The sequence below is a fragment of the Microplitis mediator genome, chromosome 8, assembly GCF_029852145.1.
Source record: "Microplitis mediator isolate UGA2020A chromosome 8, iyMicMedi2.1, whole genome shotgun sequence".
NCBI lineage: Eukaryota > Metazoa > Arthropoda > Insecta > Hymenoptera > Braconidae > Microplitis > Microplitis mediator.
Genome location: NC_079976.1, coordinates 10071787 through 10087220, shown reverse-complemented (window position 1 = coordinate 10087220; position 15434 = coordinate 10071787). Strand labels below are relative to the sequence as shown.

General features: G+C 33.4%; 1 protein-coding gene across 4 annotated transcripts in view; it reads right to left on the bottom strand.

Annotated features, from left to right (window-relative positions):
• LOC130673095 (uncharacterized) overlaps nt 1–15434 on the bottom strand; it is a 332376-nt gene that overhangs the window by 142925 nt on the left and 174017 nt on the right. For all 4 annotated transcript variants that reach the window (XM_057478008.1, XM_057478010.1, XM_057478011.1 and 1 more), the window contains 2 exons: nt 11982–12100; nt 7659–7965 (listed from right to left, as the gene is read on the bottom strand). In XM_057478008.1, coding sequence (XP_057333991.1) covers nt 7659–7965; nt 11982–12100 — 426 coding nt within the window. The remainder of the gene's footprint in view (nt 1–7658; nt 7966–11981; nt 12101–15434) is intronic.

The window sequence follows — 15434 nt, the reverse complement described above, 5'->3', positions numbered from 1 at the left end:
TACAAAAAAGGCGATGTTTTTTTTTTTTATAAAATGTGTATTTACGAAGATATTTTAAAAAGACTTTTTTTAGATCTTATAAACTGAGCATTTAAAGGATTACGACTTCGTACCATATCAATCATTAATGTTTGTTATAGTTTCTATATACTTAGAAAAATGTTATTTTCAACATTCGTAATATCCTTAAAACGCTCAATTCATAAGATCTAAAAAAAGTTTTTTTCAAGTATCTTCGTAAATACACATTTTATAAAAAAAAATAAATTTTATCTTTTTTGTCAAGAATTTAATTTTCTACAAAAATGTTTCTATGATTTTTTCCTTAAATCTGCATATTTCAGGAGATATTAAAAAAAACCGCGACTGTACACGGAAAAAAAATAGGCGCTGCAACAGGATGCCGTCCTGTTGCTACAATAGAATTTTGTCCTGTTGCTGCAACCGGACGGCATCCTGTTGCAGCACCTATTTTTTTTTCCGTGTATCAAAAAATGAACTTTGATCATCCTGGGGCACGCGTTATTTTTACTTAAAAAAAAAAAACCAAACTCCCTGCGTATTTTTTCACTAAAAAGAAGCTTTTTATGCGACGTCTAAGAAAATTTAATTTTTAACGACCACCCTAATATATACATATGTTAGGGTGGCTCAAAAAAAAATTTTTATTTTTATTTTCCCTCTTACTTTTCGGTTTTTTTTGTCAAATTTTTTTTTTTTGCTACAAATTTTATAAAGACGCGCAGAAATTTTTGAGATTTTTCGGAGTTTTTATATTTTTCAAGATTTTCAAATCATTAAACGACCTCTTAAATTAAAACTCTTTAGCATAATTTAGTGGAAAATTTTTGTTTTACTATACAATAACTTTTGGGGAGTGAAAGCGTGAAAGAAATTGATTCCTTTTTAGTCCTTCTGATGTATATAATATATATATATGAAAGGGAGAGTACGTAAGAGATGTTATCGCGTAATAATAGTTTTTATAAAATGTATATATATATATTATGTAATATATAAACGATAAAACGACAGAGAACATTTTAAAATTTTCATAGCAATTCTAATTTACGTCGAATAAAATGTGTCGCGTGCATACTTTTAACAAAAAGCGAGAGATTCATATTCGCAATTCAAACGTTCATCCGGGTTCCAATTATTTCGCTTGAAAATTTTGCACTTTCATTCTCGCAATTTGCAACCAGTCCACCGTACTCGCTAGCTCTCGTCTCTTATTTCGCATCTCCTTGTCAATTATCGCGTCGACATAAAATAAAGATGTCAAGCGTATAAAACAAGAATAAAAATGAAAAAAAGTGAGCAGAAAAAAAAAGAAATGTTCTATATGTGGATACATATATATATATATATATATATATATATATAAAGAGGGCATTATGTCTATTTGTTGCGAAACATGGATGAGATTTTATTCCATTTTATTATATGTCGGTACTTTAACAGGATCACGGGGTAAAAAGAGAAATAGGATAACAAAAAAAAAAAAAACTATTGTTGAGAGTGAAAGAGATAGAAAAAATATCATCATATCCCAATAGGTTGCTGCAGAAATGGTCACGTCGAGATTGTAGAATCGAAACGAACAACTCGTCTATCTATAACACAGAACGCTTGGTCTTGAAAAAGCATCCTCGCATTTCTCATAACGAATTTTCGTCCCGGCATTAAAATACCCTTCGGCATATCTTTATTAACCTCCAAACATCGTGAAATTCTGTACAAACGTATGAAACTAATAGAAACAATCCACTTTCTTCTCCGTTCATTTTTTCATGTTATTGGAAAAATTTTAATATTAACTAGTCGCATAATGTCCTTAAATGGAATTCAAATTCACTTATGCGTTAAAAAATATATATATTTTTAACAATATATCTCGCATACTCGAATCACCGTATTCTCTATTATTGATGATATTTTATATCATATATATACATTTGAAAGGCAATATAATTTATATTTTAGCGACGTAGGAGATCGATAAATCGTAAACGTGAAAGGGCTACGCTTGAATGCACTTTTTAGAGTAGAGACCATATCACACAATGGGAAACGAGGCTCGAACCAACTGCCTAGTAGTACCATGAGTGCCCCATGCTATGCACTGGCAGTACGGCGGGTGTATTTTATGCCAACGAATGCGATCCAGCTACCGATCCCATCTCTCATGCGACATACACACACGCACATATCCAATGTTCCGTGTCCATTTTATGTCCAGTGTGTGACTATATTTACTAATACTACAGTAGTAGTTTATTCTAAAAGCATGAGCAGTAGGAATAAGCCGTTTATAGAACGACATTGCTAGGTGATGCTGTTATTGTTGTTATTGTTGTTATTGGTGGTGTGTAGGTTATTCAGATTCAGATCTCTAATTAGCTGTATATCAAATGAACGCGTTGAATCGAGTGGTAGGTGCGAGACGATCTCGTGTGTGAGAGCATCCAATCGTTTACGTTAGATTGCTTCTCTCTCGTTTCACCTAGTCGATGATGCACTTTCCAAAATCCCATTTGTATGTTTAATATTTTCATCCTTCATATTCCATCTCTGTCTCTATCCCTCTGCAGATAATATATATATATATATATATATCAGAGACACATATATCAGCATTTATAGCCTTCAGCTTGAATGAATTCTCTGTTCATATCGAAACTATTTTTATTTTTTGATTAACGACTTTATCAAAGCTAGTTATAATAAAAATATTTTAGCGAAAGAGGATTTATTTAACCAAAGTAGTTTTAGATGGATCGTAATGAGAATTAGCAATCTACGGATTCAACCCCTACAATAACTGAACCTATATATATTTCCTCCAGCAGCGAACGTAAATTAGTAACCAATGTTTCCAAGCTTATTCAGCGTATATTTGGATATGGATAAATGTCTTGCTGGTGTTTGTTTGCGTTAGTGAAACCATTTTACATCCGATGGCTAACTGGCTTGGTTATACCAATTTACGCAAAATTTAGTTTATACCGGACGAGAGGATATGAGTGAATGAGAAAAAAAGAAAGCTCGTAGGGATAACACTATTATTAGCTATACATTGTAAAAAATTTTTGGACTCGGTGTGAACCTTTTGGTGTGAAAACTACACCAAATATTGTGTTAAATTTAGGCGGTGTGAATTAAAAATTTTTACACCGTCAAGCGTGTAAATGTGTGATTTATGATAATTTTGCGTTAAGGAAAAATAACCATCAAAATATTTTACTACTATATATTTAACACCGTGTTAAAATTACACGAATGGAAAATTTACACCGAGAGAATTTTACACCGTTATTTTACACTACACGGCAGTGTTAAGTTCTCCGGATCCATTTTTACACCGAAATTTTTTACAGTGTGGCCACTGCTTGATTTTTAGACATTTAATACTTTATTTTAATTAATGAAAAAGTATTAAATAAAATTTCCATTTCAATAGTGGGATAAAAGTATCTTTGAACACATTTTAAAAATTAATTATGTCATTGCGTCTTTTATAAATTATTTTATTAAAATTTTCAAAGTGTCCAAAACTGGCCCTACGGTGGCCAAAAACGGTACCTCTACCCTAAATAAAATTAATATAGTCATTGATTTAGTAGTTAGAAATCTTCAATATCATTTGTTGCTCAGTAATTAAAATTATAACGAGTAACACGAAATGGTGTAAAAAAAGTAGATTACACCGTGTTAAAATTACACGGATGGATAATTTACACCGTTATTGCTGGTTTAAATACATTTATTTTTAACAACTATACAGACATTTGAATAATATAGTTTTAAAAATGAGCTTTTGCATATTGTTTCAATGTTCTTCTAAAATTTGATAATGTTTTCTCTTGTTTAACATACAGTATACTTTTTTGAGCTGTATTTGTTCTCGTATGTTTTATATTAAAACAATTACTTTTTCTAGTCTTATAATAATGTTTATATTTTATTAGTTCAATGCGTTTAGTTTAATAAGGCGTGAGATTGTTTAACATTTTAAGTATAAAAATGCACGTATTATACACGATTCGCTGATTGGTAGTCATCCAACCTAATACATCCAACATTAATCGTATACTAGTATATTTGCTAACACCAAACACTAATCTCATGGCTCTATTCTGTACTATTTGCATTCTTTTCACTTGTTCCTTATAATTTAACATCAAAGTACTGCAGTATTTGAAATAAGGAGAGATGGTAGATTTGAATATAATGTTTTGAGTGTAACTAGTAACTGAGTTGTTAATCTATGTAAGGTAAAAGACCTAGTACTCGATCAGGGAACTAGTACTTGATCACTTCATGTATTTGTATGACTATATTTAGTAAAATTAAGTAAATATAGATATAAAAATACATGAGTGATCGGGTACTAGTTCCCTGATCGGGTACTGGGTCTCTTACTTTAATATGTTTAATGTTCTTGCAACTTTATTTACAGTATTTATAGAATTTTCTTTGAACGTCTAATTGTCATCAATAGTTATTCCTAAACATTTTTTCTTCGTTACTTTTATTTTTACACCATTAATTATGATATTGCATTTACTTCTTATGTTTAATTTTCTTTGATCGTGAAGAACAGAAAAAACTGTTTTATTCGTAATAATAATAATAATAATAATACTACATTTTGCTGTACGTATGTGTTATTCGATTCATACTGCGTTACCAATAATCTATGGTATGAAGCTTGTTCAACGAGTTTACACGAAGCAAAATGTATTTTCTAGTGTACTCAGCTGTCGAAAATAATCCCGAGTGTATACATTTTTAGGTGCATCAAATAATCCCCTCAATGCTCTGTCCGGTGTTGTTTATTTACATTTTATAAATATATAAATGTATTCCATACTCAACATGCACGATTTATTATTGTTATTGTTATTATTATTATTATTTAATTGTCATCATTACAATTAATTACTCCACATATATTTTTATATATAAGTTTAAAAAAAAAGTTTAAGGTAAATCCTCACAATCAGAACCAAGCTAACTGCCGTTGTGCTAATTTGAAAAGTTTGTCCGCGTGAGCGTTAAATTAAAACTTTACACCACTCTCGCCAACTTACCATCAGAAAAATAAATTAATCACACCAACTTTTTCTTACTTTTCTTTCCCTTATACTTTTACTCTACTTATACTTATATCTTTATCTCTTTTACTATTCGCTGGTTATTTTTTATCTCAATATTTTTCAGAATTCGTAGTTTACCGGAAAAAAAAAAATAAAATCCTCGTTCCAATATTACTTATAAGATTTAATGTAACTTTAGATTCGAGATTTAACTGGGTTACCATATATCAGAACTACATCTTATACATAGTCTCTCACAACCGGTCATTTTCATGCATCCTCTATCCTTGAGCCATCTGCTGACTTTTCCGGTGTACTTGGATATTACCTAACCTAATTCGTTTATTTACGAGCTTAAAACTATTACACAAACTATCAGAAATATTTTTTAAAAAAAGTAAAATAATACTATCCGGCAATCGGAATGGAAGTAAATTTCTCACTAAAATAACTTCTAACCAAAATTGGATTGTTAAAAATTATTAAAAAATAAAACCGGGGCTTACGCTATTAGCCTTAACTTCATTTTTAACAAAAATTATCTAGGTCATTCAATTTAAAAGTTATTTGAGAAAAAAGTCATGGAAACAGCATTTTTCATCCACTTTAAAATATAATAATTCCCACAATTTTTGAAAATACTCATCCGATTTTAATAATTTTCTAACTTGATCAAGCTATTGGAAATTTACAAATGATAATTAGGCAAAATTTTCAATACCATTCAGTGGAAATCACAGAAAACATGATAATGAAATTTTTACCATGCACCAATTAATCAAAATTTTGAATCTTTGGATAATATATAAAAGTTATTTAAAACAATAGAAAACATAGCTTAACATACGGAAAATAAAGAACTGTTGCTGCAACAGAAATAACCTTTGACTGCAACAGGACCCGTCTTGTTACAGTTACAAGATCAGTCCTGTTGCAGCTACAAGTTACCTCTGTTGCAGCCACAGATCCATTCCTGCAGCTGCAACAGGATTGATCTTGTGAACACTAAGGGGATTTTCTGTTTCGGCTACAGGATCATGCCCTGTTGTAGCAACAGTTCTTTTTTCCGTGCAGCTTTAAACATCTCTATAGAATTAAATTAGATCTTTTCATTACCCGGGAAAAAATAATTTAGATCTACGTGGATCTACAGCAGATCTACAAAGATCTGATTTTGCCAAAAATTAGATCCACGTTATTTCTAGCAGATCCACGGAGATCGAGATAAATCTCATAGTTGCCAGGACTTTTTTTTTCAAGAGATCTATGAAGATTTGTAGAAATTTACGAAAATCGTCGGAGATCTCCGGTGATCTCTGTAGCCCTGCTAGAAAAAATTGATCTTTATGATTTGACAATCAACGGAGATCTGCATAAATCTTCGAAAAACAGCTGAGATTTTTTGAGATCATCATAGATCTAAAATCATTGACGATCTGCCGAAAACATCAGAGATCTTCTGAGATCAATTCCAAACTTTAGAATTACCTAGAATTAAATTATTTTTTCCCAAGTGAAAAGTTTTTTAAGAACAAAGGTACCAAAGCATAATTTTTAGATATTTTGGAAAATTTTACATGGCCATCGTTCGTATATTATTAAACAAATTTTGTCCATCTTTGAACATGATCAAAGTAATCAAAGCGCGTTATATTCCATATATATAATTTTTCGAACCACTGATATTTTTGGAACTTATTAGACTAATCAAGTATTATTGCGAAATTCTATGTAAATTCCAGCATGAAGACAAATAAAAACAATAGTTAGATTTCTATTAAATTTATTAAAGATGAACTGAGACTACTAGAAAGATTCCACAGAAGATAAAAGTATGTCTAAGTTATACTTATAAGAGAATATGAAATATCAGTGATTAATGATGTGGCAAACGGTCGGTTGGTAGTGGCAGCCAGAGATGCTAGATGCTGGGATAACGAGAGGTTTTTCATCTGGAAAAAGCTTAGGAGCCAGGTGCGACTATGGTTAAAGTTAGATCGTTGGATTGGTTTTCTGAATCGACGCCCGAATGCTCGTGCGATTATCCCTCCTTATTCATCGTCCTTCACCTCCGTTCACCCTTCTTTACCTACTTCCTACTAGCTTCTACCTCTACCATACTACCGCTTCTATACGGCCTCATTTCATCCCGTCTGCACTCTCACCCTTCCTTCTACTAAATATATATATATATATATATATATATACTCCCTAGTTCTTCCATCTATTTCTTTTTATCATCCTCACCAAAGGTCACGTGCGCGTTTTACTCTTGCTTCCGCGCGCGTAAAAGACCTCTGAGACTTATATTGAATCACGATAAATCTCTCCAAGCCATTCCAATATAAATTCCACCCAGAAATCAATTTTTATAAACCTTGATAGAAAAAAATACGTGCTTGCAAAAAATTTTTTTATTACTGATCATAATATTCGTTGGTCATTAAATCATCATGGTTATTTGGCTAAATATGATAATAAGGATAACAATAAATATTATAATTATGAGAGTAAATTGTATATATGAATAACAAAGTAGTTTAGATAGTAACTGACCTTTTGTAGCTGAGTTTGTCCAGCGGGTTCACTCGCGAGAAGTTGCTTTAGTGCCGTATGCCCATGACCATTTTGGGTTGTTGGCGCCCCGGGTGTACTTGGTGTGCTTGGATTGCTGCCTGGGGTGTTTGGAGTATGTGGTCCTGTTGTTGGACTGCTTGGACTCACGCTTTCATTAACCTTACTCCCAGCATGATGATTTTCAGTATGACGACGCAAACTCCGTGCATCGCAGTACGACTTGCCGCATCCTTCTGCTTTGCACTCAAACGGCTTTTTGTTCCTGTGTGTCAGCATGTGGCCATTCCTACAATGATCAAAGCATCACATATTTTTTTCTCTTTATGATACACATTCACATCATACACACCCAGACACACTATGACAAAAAGTGTCTCAAAACAACAACAAATAGTTGACATTATACAAAAAAAAAATACTGTCCAACATCATTACGATTATGGTTATGATTATGATTATGATGGTGATTATAAAGAAGACATTTAAAAGTATCCTGAAGCTAAATTGATGAAGAAAGTAAAAGGGAAAATGAGTTATGTTAGTAGTCTTGTTCTTGTCATCCTAATTATGATTCTAAGGAGCCACTGGCAACTACCTATCAGCTTTGAAAATCTATTCAAGTGAAGTAAACTCTGGTACAGTTGTCGTGGTATCTTCAGAGACATCTGAGAGCCTCGGGCGTAGTCTCTTGTTCAAGAGAAAACCAGCACCAGTACCAGTACCAGCACTAACAGTAGCAGTAGCAGTACTAGTACCTGTAGCAGAAGCAGAAGCAGAAGCAGGTTCCTGTTATCTGAGGGTCGGTTGTACCAGAGCGAATGTGCTTTTAACGTGGCCGCAAGGGAGTAGTGTAAGCTGAGTTTCCCAAAGCTAGTGCTATTGATAAAAAAAGTAAAATAAATAAAAAATGAAATAGATCGTAGAATCGACTATCAAAGCAACCCTGTCCTCGTTTTTGATTTTTTTAAAGACGAGGATTCATGCGTGTAAATGGGGTCATTCACTGAGTGAGGAGTAAGCAACAAGTAGGCAGAGAGATAGAGAGAGAGAAAGAGCAATTTCACGCCTGCCCAGGGCCAACTTTACCCCGGTTGTCTGCTCTCCTCAACTCCTCGGCATTCACTTTATATAAGAAGCGACAGTAACTTGGTTATAATTGCATTAATTCCCTAGCTGAATTGCTGCGACGAAACCATCCCCTCATGGAATCACTCACTGCTCTCCTTCTTCTTCTGCTTCTTCTTATTCTTTTGTCGCCATTTCGTTCTGTTTCTTATTTTAATTATCTTTTTCCTGCTTTTCGGATTAAACTCAAGATGATACGACATTGTCTCTAATTATAGTGCTCTGATAATTTCCTTAACCACTTCCGGATCAAGACAAGATCTTTCCACAGGGACTATTGATAAAATTACAACAAGAGCTTTAAGAATTTTTATAGGGAAGAAGGCCCCTTGACGATGGAAACCCATCAAACAAATTACTCTTACAATTATCCGACCACCAAAGATCTTTTTTAGTTCCCATACTCTATCATCTTAATGGATATTATTTGAATTACGTAAAAGTCATACAGTATATACAGATAGAAATAATTCTTAAGCTTGTTCTGGGTTTTGGTATAATTAGATTTACAAGTTAACGAGGATCGGCATTGGTTGTTACTGCAGATCCCTCGTTTATATCGGGCACCATTGATCCTGGTATTGAAATTGCCGGGATTCCGTTTTCACAGAGAGAAGAAACTCTCTAGCCCCCCCCCCGGCCACACTAGATGTATTCGAGCATAGAATATCGTTTCCACTAAATTTAAACAACATTGGCAGATTCGTATATAGCAATGGCGAAAGGTTACCAATTGAGTAGGGAGGTCTCCAAGAGTTTTATAGCCTACCGATAGGGAATGGGAGATCCCCTTAAACTCAGCCATTTCGTCCGAGCGACCCTTTCCACTGACTAATCCTACCGTTACGTTCCTTCATGGAAATGGGTTTAATTTGTAAAAGCTAATTTGCTCAACTTTTTAACATGGCTGCCGTTTAATATAACACAAGCACTGAAGAACATTAACCTCTTTCAAAATTACGCTTACAACGGTCATCCGGTTGTACCTAAGTAGACTCTATTTCTACTAAGAAACAACTTCAAAGTAGACGATTGAGATGAATATAAGTTTAAGTAGTTTTCATTTTTTTCTTATTTTAATAACTGTATCGTTGTGAAATTATTAAAAGATTTAAGAGAGTGAAACAGGTGATTTTCAAATGAACCGTTTTCATAGATAAAAACTCAAATCATTAAACAATAGTAGTTTAACTATCGTGTGCGATCGTGTTTAAGACGCGAGGTGTGAAAATTGGTATCCGACCCGGAGGCAATGGTACCAACACACGAGCGTCTTAGACTCGATTGTACTAGATAGATACATCAGTTTTTGTGACAGATATTTGAAATTTACTACATTTAGTGCCTATAAATGGCAAGTTATAACCCGCGTTTATTTATTTTGTAAGATTGTTTTGAAAATTTGTTGAAAATGAGAGAGAAGTCGGTAAGTGTATGAATTAAAATGATGATAAATTTTGTCACAAGATGGCTCGTTTAGTTACTTCGTTATTTTTGGGTTGTTTGCTATCGTACATGTAACCAAAAAATATTTTTTGATCCGTTGATGACGTCACTATTAACGATTAGGTATCTTTTTTATCAGCTGTATGTAATCTAATATTTTTAGCTGCCGACTATACGCGCTAAATGTCATACATTTCAAGTGTCTGTCACAAAAAATATTTTATTCGATGCGTAAAGTTATTATTTATCGAATGAAATGCTTCTAGTTCGGAAATTTCAGTTTATATCTGAGAACGGCTCATTTGAAATTTCCATTTGCTAATGGGAGTGCAACAAGGACCGTTTCGTTTGTTCACATGAGTGTGTGAGAAAGAGATTTTTATTAGAAGTATGCGGATAATTCGAATTTACGAATTATTTGTGTCGAATTTAATGTTTCGATTTTTTGAAAAATTGTAAATATTTGAATTGTTGAAAAAATTTGAATCATTGTAAAAATTTTATTTTCAAAGTTCGAACCTAATTTTGAATACAAATCGAATAATACGAAAATTTACTATTACTTCGGAAAGTTACAAATAATTTGAAATATTCGATTTGAATTTTAAATTGAATATTAATATTTGTTGTGAATATTATTCACACAACCCTAATTTTTATGTGAAACTCAACGTATCTCAACTCGACAAATGAAACAAAAAACTTTTATAATTTTTTATATCTCTACTGAAATAAATAAAAAAAACGATCACTTAGCAATACATCTAAAATTTTTTTTCTTTATAAATTTATTTTAAAAAAGGTATTCTCAAAGGATGTCATTTTTTACTTATCTCTGGCAATAATTTCCGAGTCTTTTTACCTGAATGTTATCTCTTTACATTTTTTTCTGATATTGATTTTCAAAAATACGTTGATTGATTGAATTTAAAAGTAACAAAAATGAAAACAGATAAAGATATATTTTATAAAAGTTTAAAAGTTTGTATATATATTCACATGTAAAAACAAAACAGGGTTCTTACAGTGGTGCTGTATCAGCTCATGTATTTGTGAGTGTGTTGTTAAAATAACTGCGATAGCTGTATAAGAAAAGAAAAGAAAAGAAAAGAAAAAAATGTAAGAAAATAATAAAATAAGAGAAATGCTGTCCAAGCAGGATAAACTGGAATTGTGAAAGCGAAGTAGTGCAGCCGATGGACAGTAGAGCATCAGTGGAAGGAGGATTTAGAGATTCGTCTTTGAAGAAAAATACATAGCTGGTTGAGCTGAAGAGAGCTTGAAAGAGAGCTAGCTAACTCTACCGACCATCTCTTTATCGATTTTCCTTTATTTCCTTTTTCCATTTTTAAAAGAATTGAATCCTCTGTCCAAGCACGCTCTCTTGCATTTGCCACCTGGTGTTTCCTCTGTCGCGTTTCGTTTCCTCTTTAGTTTCTCTTGGGTCAATCATATCACGTTAAACTTTTAAAACTCTAATAAAATATCGATAGATTAATGGACTTGGTTGGTTTTTTTTTGGTTTTTTGTTGACGACTTGATTACAAGAGGGCCTGAATAAATAAGCGAATGATAAGCGAACACAGTGAAAAGAGTGAAAAGAGTGAACAGAGGAGAAAGAGAAAGAGAGGTATTATAAACACACCAATCTTCAGTAGCTAAAGGATGATGATGATTGTACAGGAGCATACACAGTCTGTAATTATAGAGAGAGGTGAGAGATGAACTCACAAGTGGTCCTGCCGCTTAAATGCTTTGCCGCACATCGTACAGACGTACTTCCGCTCGTCGCTGTGCGTCAGCTTGTGTTTCGTCAAAGCCGAGGCGTTGTTGAACACTTTACCGCACACCTGTAACAGAAAGATATACCAACATGTTACCATTTAATATCCGCTATGTCTGTCTTACATGAATTATCACACTCTGCCTTTGTAATAAGATGGAAAATCAATGAATTTTTAATCAAAATTATCGTAAAATAAGGTTATATTTGTTCGAAATACAAAAATAATTCAGATCCGGTTATCAAAAATCATAAAATAGCATATTGTGTGACAAGGGATGAACCAAAACGATTTCAGACCAGGGTGAAGTTGGCTGACATCGGCCGCAGTCTGAAATCGTTTTTCATCCTGTGTCACACACGAGATTTTTCATGATTATCTGCATTGGAACTTAAAGTTTCAGTGGCAGCAGCCAATCAGAAACAAGTTAATTCAACACCCATGATTTGATCAACTATTAGTGTAAACGTAAATTGTAATTTAAAATTTATAATTACGCAGAAACTATAAATACTATTTATTATTAACACTCATTTTTATAAAACTTAATCACAGAGTCAGAACTGTCATTTACGTAAATAAAATTAATGGTCCGAAATTACTATTAAAAAAATGACAAGTATCAGAGTTTAAATTACAAATGCCTCCAATCAGCAAGCAGAAACATTATTGTCACCATACTTGCACCGAAAGTTTAAATTCCTGCTCTGTTTAAAGGGAAAAAAGTCGTTCTGTTCTTTTATGAGAAAACAAATGATAAAAATTAGCGCATGCGCTATTCTTCCCAGAAACAGAGGTAAAAATTTAAACTTTTAGGTGTAGATCTGGTGAAAAATCCGCGTGTTTGAGGCAACTATACTCACGGGTTAGAATGCCCTACTTTCCTCCTTAGATGTGTAATATACTATTATTTATTCCCAAGGGACGAAACGAGTTTGTTTCTGCACACTGACTGAAGGCATTCGCAATTTACGCGTTTGCTAATATTTGTTCGCGGCATTGGACTAAAATTAGATTGTTTCGATTGGCTGTACAGACCCCGAGTTTTGATGCTGGAATCATAAAAAATGATCTTTCTAAGCTGGGCCGCTTTCCCCTGGTCTAAACTATATGTTGTCTAATATTGGAAAAACTGAGTCAAAATGAGATACTGTTTTTTCATTCAATTTGTTTGAAAATTTTGAAAATAAATATTCTGTAACTTTCAGCTGTGATCGAATATTGATACTTAATTTATTTTTAATTTTTTCATAGAATTAAAAAAATTATGCGAGCATTACACGGAGAGAAATTTATGGTAAGCGTTCCTAGTACGTTTATGAAATATCATCCCATACCGTTATGGTAATGATTACTTGGAATTATGGGATATAGGCCCATACTTTCTGGGAAAAGTTCCCATAAGTATGGGAATAATTCCCGTAATTATGGTAACAATTCCCATATCGCATGTGAAATAATTATGGTAATGATTACCATAATATTATGGTAATGGTTACCATAATAGTATGGTAACGGTTACTATCATATTATAGGAACCATTACTATAACATTATGGTAACCATTACCATAATATTATGGTAACGGTTACTATGATCGACATTTCAATAAAACCGGTTACCATACATTATGGGAACTATTCCCATAATTTATTGTAATCGTTACCATAAATTTCTCTCCGTGTACTACTGCACTATTTTCAATTTGGTTAAACATGAAAAAATTTTTTTTTGGTAAAATTCTAAAATGGTCGCACTACTCGAGATGACCAACTTACCCCATAGTTTTTCTAGAGACTATACACAAGCTTTTACAAAAAAAATTTCATTCGTTAAAAAGTGGTATCTCATTTTGCCTTCTCTTCCTTAAATATGATGGAAAAAGCTGCAAGCTCTTAAGTCGCTTAAAAATCCGACTTTCTGAATTATTAAATTGAATAAAAATAAAAAAGTGTAGGATAAAAAAAAATATGACAAGACTTGATAAAAGGATGGTGGGTGGGTGTGGGTAAAGTTCATGTGGCTTAATCTCACACTCTTAGAGTCGACAGATGAGGGTGGATGGGCAGTGGGAGGAAATCGAAATTAATTTCCAATACACCTGCGTCGTTACAGTGGATGGAAAAATGCACCAGCGGCAGGCGGCACGCGATTCGAACCTCCATTATCGGAAAAGTCTTTCCACTTTTGTACGTTTCTCATGACCATTTCCATTCCCAACGCCGTCCGCACGTCAGCGCACTCGAAATCGAAATCGATTTCGTTGGATGTCGCTCAACTACTACTCAGAATATCTAGAGTACGTGAACGTAGACAGTCGTAGGTACCAATCGTTTTCACCTTTTCGACCGGTTTAAAGAAAAACTGTAATTTTCTCTATTACAGTGAGCGTCTTTACGAGATTTTCTATTTATAAGTAAAAAAAACTTAATCATTTCATTTGGCTTTTTTTTTCTCTTCAGCTTTGCGTTTCCTTACTTTGCCTCCTTTATTCCATTGAGGATTAAGCAACTTGAGGATCGGGGATGAGTATCGTAGTAATAGTAGAACCAGATAGTATATGACGAGTTGAGTTAGAGGAGAACAGTCAAAGTAGAAGCTGAGAAACTTGATGCAAGCAACAGACAGAAATGTGGGTGTTACAGCGCACGCGGCAGACTAAAGCTATCTGGAGGCTTCTCAACTCGGGCTTCGTCTCTCTTCTAAGCAGAAAATCTAATTTGCGTAGCTTAACTCGTAAGGAGCTCCAGATGCACAAATGTCGACGCACTGGGGTTTCAATTTACGACAGAGACAAAATGAGCTGCTGAAGGTAAACCAGTAGTTACTATAACCTCATCTCTGCTTCTCTTAGTTCCTCATCTCGTTCTATCTATCTTTAGTCTTGAGTTGTCATGGTTTTGCTAGCAAAAGCCGTATCTCAAGTCCTTTTGCGATTCTACTCCTTGAGTCGATGTATTCATCCTCTTCGCCACTACAACTGCTACCTTCATCCTCAGTTGAGAGCTAAATAAACATCATTACTCTGTTCCCTTACACTTCTCATCGCTCCCGCAAATTCAGATCTCTGAAATAAGACTTAAGTCCTTGCCAATGTACACCAAATTCTATTGAATGCCTGATTTAATGGCATCGATGCTTCGTTTACGGAAATAACACAACTCAATATATATATATATCTTCTTATGGATTGATAATATTGGCGAAATACACGGAAAAAACTTACTGTTGCTGCAACAGGAGGCAGCCATGTTGCAGCTATAGGATTAATACTGTTGTTGCGACTTAATAGTAAAACATAGTTAGACATTAAAAAATTTTGTGTCATTGCGTCAAAGAACTTAGTGCTAACAATTTTTGTATTAAATATTTAACACTTTTATGTGTACATTTAACATTTA